This window comes from Notothenia coriiceps, unplaced genomic scaffold (assembly GCF_000735185.1).
Source record: "Notothenia coriiceps isolate Sejong01 unplaced genomic scaffold, NC01 NC01_scaffold00004244, whole genome shotgun sequence".
In the NCBI taxonomy this organism is placed as follows: Eukaryota; Metazoa; Chordata; class Actinopteri; order Perciformes; family Nototheniidae; genus Notothenia; species Notothenia coriiceps.
The window spans coordinates 1-3375 of NW_011336945.1; the positions used below are offsets into that span (position 1 = coordinate 1).

A 3375-nucleotide genomic window follows, 5' to 3' on the forward strand; every position below is an offset into this window, starting at 1 on the left:
TCTCGACAGCATGGAGACTCTCTCTTTCTGAACAGTGGCCAAAGTCTTCTCACCCGTGTCCGGCTCCTCATTACAGCCGGGCCAAGAGACTCAGGACTCATTTAACTCCCAAAAAGCCGAGTCATTCATCCCGTGGACCCTATCTCTCGCGAGACATCGAGGTGATTGAACTTCTGCCAGCCGTGTTAATTACCGAGGCTCGAGCTGTTTGCAAGGCGAGGTTCAAGTGCTCGGACACAGCCGGGCACACACAGCTCCAGAAAGTAGTCCCCGTGGAGCTCAGAGTGAGAGAGAAGGAAGTGTGTGAGTCTGAGGAGGCAGACCGACAGGACACTCTGTACGAAGACTGGATCATTACAGGAAATACTCCTCTTCTTCCTTTTGTATACCTGCTGCAGCCTCTCTGTGTTCAGGTGATTTCTGTCTCTGTTTACTGAAAAATCTCCCTGGTCTCCGGCTTGAGCTTCAATCTCCGGATCCATGTATTCCTGATCCTCTCCAGAATGGAAGTAGTCATCACATACAGAGCATCAACTAGTTCCTGAACAGCGTCCTTCACATGCTGATATCCAAGAGAGGGAGTTCCACAGTCACTAGATGGAGGAATAGAAAGCAGTATTCAATGTTTACTTCAGATTAGCTCCACGTCAGAAATGAGCATGCTTGTCATATGTCTCTCTCCATAGAGGCTGAATCATCATGTTAATCACATAGCTATCATATGCCTCAAACAGTCCTGATGCTCTTCTATGTAATCACAGCCTTTTTTCTTTACATTTAAAGCTTTTATTGGTTTTTAATGAACTGATTTGTTGGATTAAATAAGTTAATATGTTTGAGACGAGACTGAGAGCAGACAGTTTTGGTCCGCAGTGAAAATGTTGATGTTTAAAAGGTTAAATGGGTCATAAAGAGTCTCACATGTGATGCAGGTAGTAATTGAGAGTCTGATAATGTTTTTTAACTTTAATATTAGGCTGCGTGCTTCTTCACTACTTTTTAGTTTTCCCCCTGAAAACCAAAAATATTTCTGGCTTTACAAAGATAGTTTTTCTTGGTACATCTCTAAATTGTCCTTTTGATCAGTAGAACGTCCCTGAAGAAACGGCAGAAGTGAATAATAAATGTTTGTTTGTTCGTTAGGCTGCTGGTTCTGGATGAGATGGATCAGCTGGACAGTAAGTCTCAGGACGTTCTCTACACCATCTTCGAGTGGCCGTACCTCAGCCAGTCCCGCCTCTGCCTCGTCGGTAAGAAATCCTCCCGTCGTCGTTACATAAAAGCTCTGCTCGTGAGATAACGTGAAATCAGGACCATGAAAACATTTGAACACAGACAGGAGAGAGAGAAATAAGATGTCAAAATAGAGTTCATTTTGAGCGTTAATCCATATTTTTTTACCTTTTTTAATTATACTATTATTGCTTTACTCTCCAGGGAATAGCTTGGAGAGTAGGCTGTTAAAGAAAGTCTAAAACTGTTTTTGTTAAAGTCTATAACGGGTTGTGTTTTTGTGTCAGCTCCATGAGGTGTTCAGCCGGCTGAATTTATTTTGTATTTTCTTTCTTCTAAACCTTTAATAAATAGTTTCTTTCTCTCCAGGACTAGTGTGTGCAGGTTCTCAGTGAACCATGTTTTTTAATGAAACTGTCTCTCCTCTCCAGGTATAGCGAACGCTCTGGACCTGACGGACCGGATCCTCCCTCGTCTTCAGGCTCGGCCTCAGTGTCGCCCCCTGCTGCTCCACTTCCCCCCCTACAGCCGGCAGGAGCTCAGCGACATCGTGCAGGACCGACTCTCTCAGGTACACACAGATTAAACATGTGTTAGGGCAATGATGGTATTAAAGCTTAATGCAGAGAGGGCAAAAGATCACACATCCTTTCCTCAAGTAGAAGTACAGATACTCGTGTTTACAAATACTCTGGTGAAAGTAGAAGTACTGACTAAACTTCTTTACTCAAGTCAAAGTAAAGAGGCTTTGAAATGTACTTCAGTAAAAAGTACCCATAACTAGGAGCTTTTTTAAAGAGTACCTGACCTCCCTTTATATTAATAGAACAATAATGTCATTGTTAGCTAATGAATGTTTCCATGGTGACCAACAGCAACATGACAACGTTTTCATTGGTCCCTCTTCTTTAGAGAAGACCAGGAAACGATGGATACACGGATCGTGTTCAAATCAATAGGCACGCAATGACTCTAAATAATAATTTTTTTCCCGCTCCTTCTCTCAGGCGTCGGCGGACGGGATCATGGACGCCTCGGCCGTTCAGTTTTGTGCCAGAAAAGTGTCGGCGGTGTCTGGAGACGCCAGGAAAGCTCTGGACATCTGCAGGTAAAATCACGATATCACATTATCATCGCTCACAAACATTTCAGGATAAAGGTGTCCTCGTGTAGCATGCTTTCTGCTCAGTTGATGGATAGTCTACAGGAAAACACTTCCACTCTACAATCTATATCAGGGGTTCCCAAAGTGGGAGTCGCGAGATGATTACAAAATAAAAATGGGGGAAAAAATAAATAAAAAATTGATTAATTTTTTTTATTATTTTTTTTATTTTTTTATTATTATTAATAATAACGTTGGCAGATACATTTTTTTCTTTGACAATCCACGAGCGCAGTGTTTCTCAAACTTTTTCTTTTTTTTCCTGAAATTAATTCACTAGCATGTTGGGAATCTGAAAGTGCTTTCCTGCCCTCAACAGATGCAAAGTCAATCAACAGTTGCTTTATTTGTATTTCCAGGAGAGCTGTTGAGGTGGTGGAGTCTGATGAGAGGAAGAAATCATCGGATCAGAAAGATGAAGCTAAAGGTGAGCACTCACTTCTCCTCCGTCACTGAAGCTTCATCTAACCCAGGGGTCTGTAACCTTTTTGACCAAAAGAGACATTTTGCCCCCTTTTCCAACAATTTGTTTTGTCTGGACCCGCAAAACATATTTGAGAACTTATAAAGTTGTATTTATTGTTATATCATAGACAAAAACTACAGATTTTTGGATTTATTATTTATATTATAAAACTGTTAACCTCTAATAAGAAACAAAGAACTCTTATAAGGAGAATACAAAAAAATACACAGGCCTACTTTAAAATAAATTAAACACAGCACTTGGGGAGTCCTCTGCACATTTGAAGAAAAAAAATACAATTAAAATGGGCCCACTTTGAAATAAATAAAACATACAGCTGCATCCCTAAAAAGAGTTAAAGGTAGGGTAGGTAAGAATGGAGAAACCAGCTCGAGTGCGCTAGAATTTGAAAATACACAACCGGAAAAAATGTGCCTCTTCCTTCAGACTTTCTTACAGAGTCCCTCCTCCAACACACACGAACGCGCATCATCAATGAGGCCACGAGATA

At 41.2% G+C, this 3375-nt stretch overlaps 1 protein-coding gene across 1 annotated transcript; it reads left to right on the forward strand.

The window, feature by feature from the left end:
* The first annotated feature begins 1142 nt into the window (after positions 1–1142).
* LOC104942167 (cell division control protein 6 homolog) lies at positions 1143–2854 on the forward strand. The gene is made up of 4 exons (XM_010767366.1): positions 1143–1250; positions 1665–1804; positions 2241–2341; positions 2758–2854. The coding sequence occupies exons 1-4, from the start codon at positions 1163–1165 to the stop codon at positions 2852–2854; spliced, it is 426 nt and encodes a 141-aa protein (XP_010765668.1). The 5' UTR covers positions 1143–1162.
* Positions 2855–3375: the final 521 nt, after the last annotated feature.

Bases quoted from the DNA above. Each gene is read 5' to 3' on its own strand.
- LOC104942167 (XM_010767366.1), top strand. From the start codon at position 1,163: ATGGATCAGCTGGACAGTAAGTCTCAGGACGTTCTCTACACCATCTTC. The intron at 1,251-1,664 runs GTAAGAAATCCT...TCTCCTCTCCAG, and splicing joins GTCCCGCCTCTGCCTCGTCG to GTATAGCGAACGCTCTGGAC. The intron at 2,342-2,757 runs GTAAAATCACGA...TTGTATTTCCAG, and splicing joins AAAGCTCTGGACATCTGCAG to GAGAGCTGTTGAGGTGGTGG.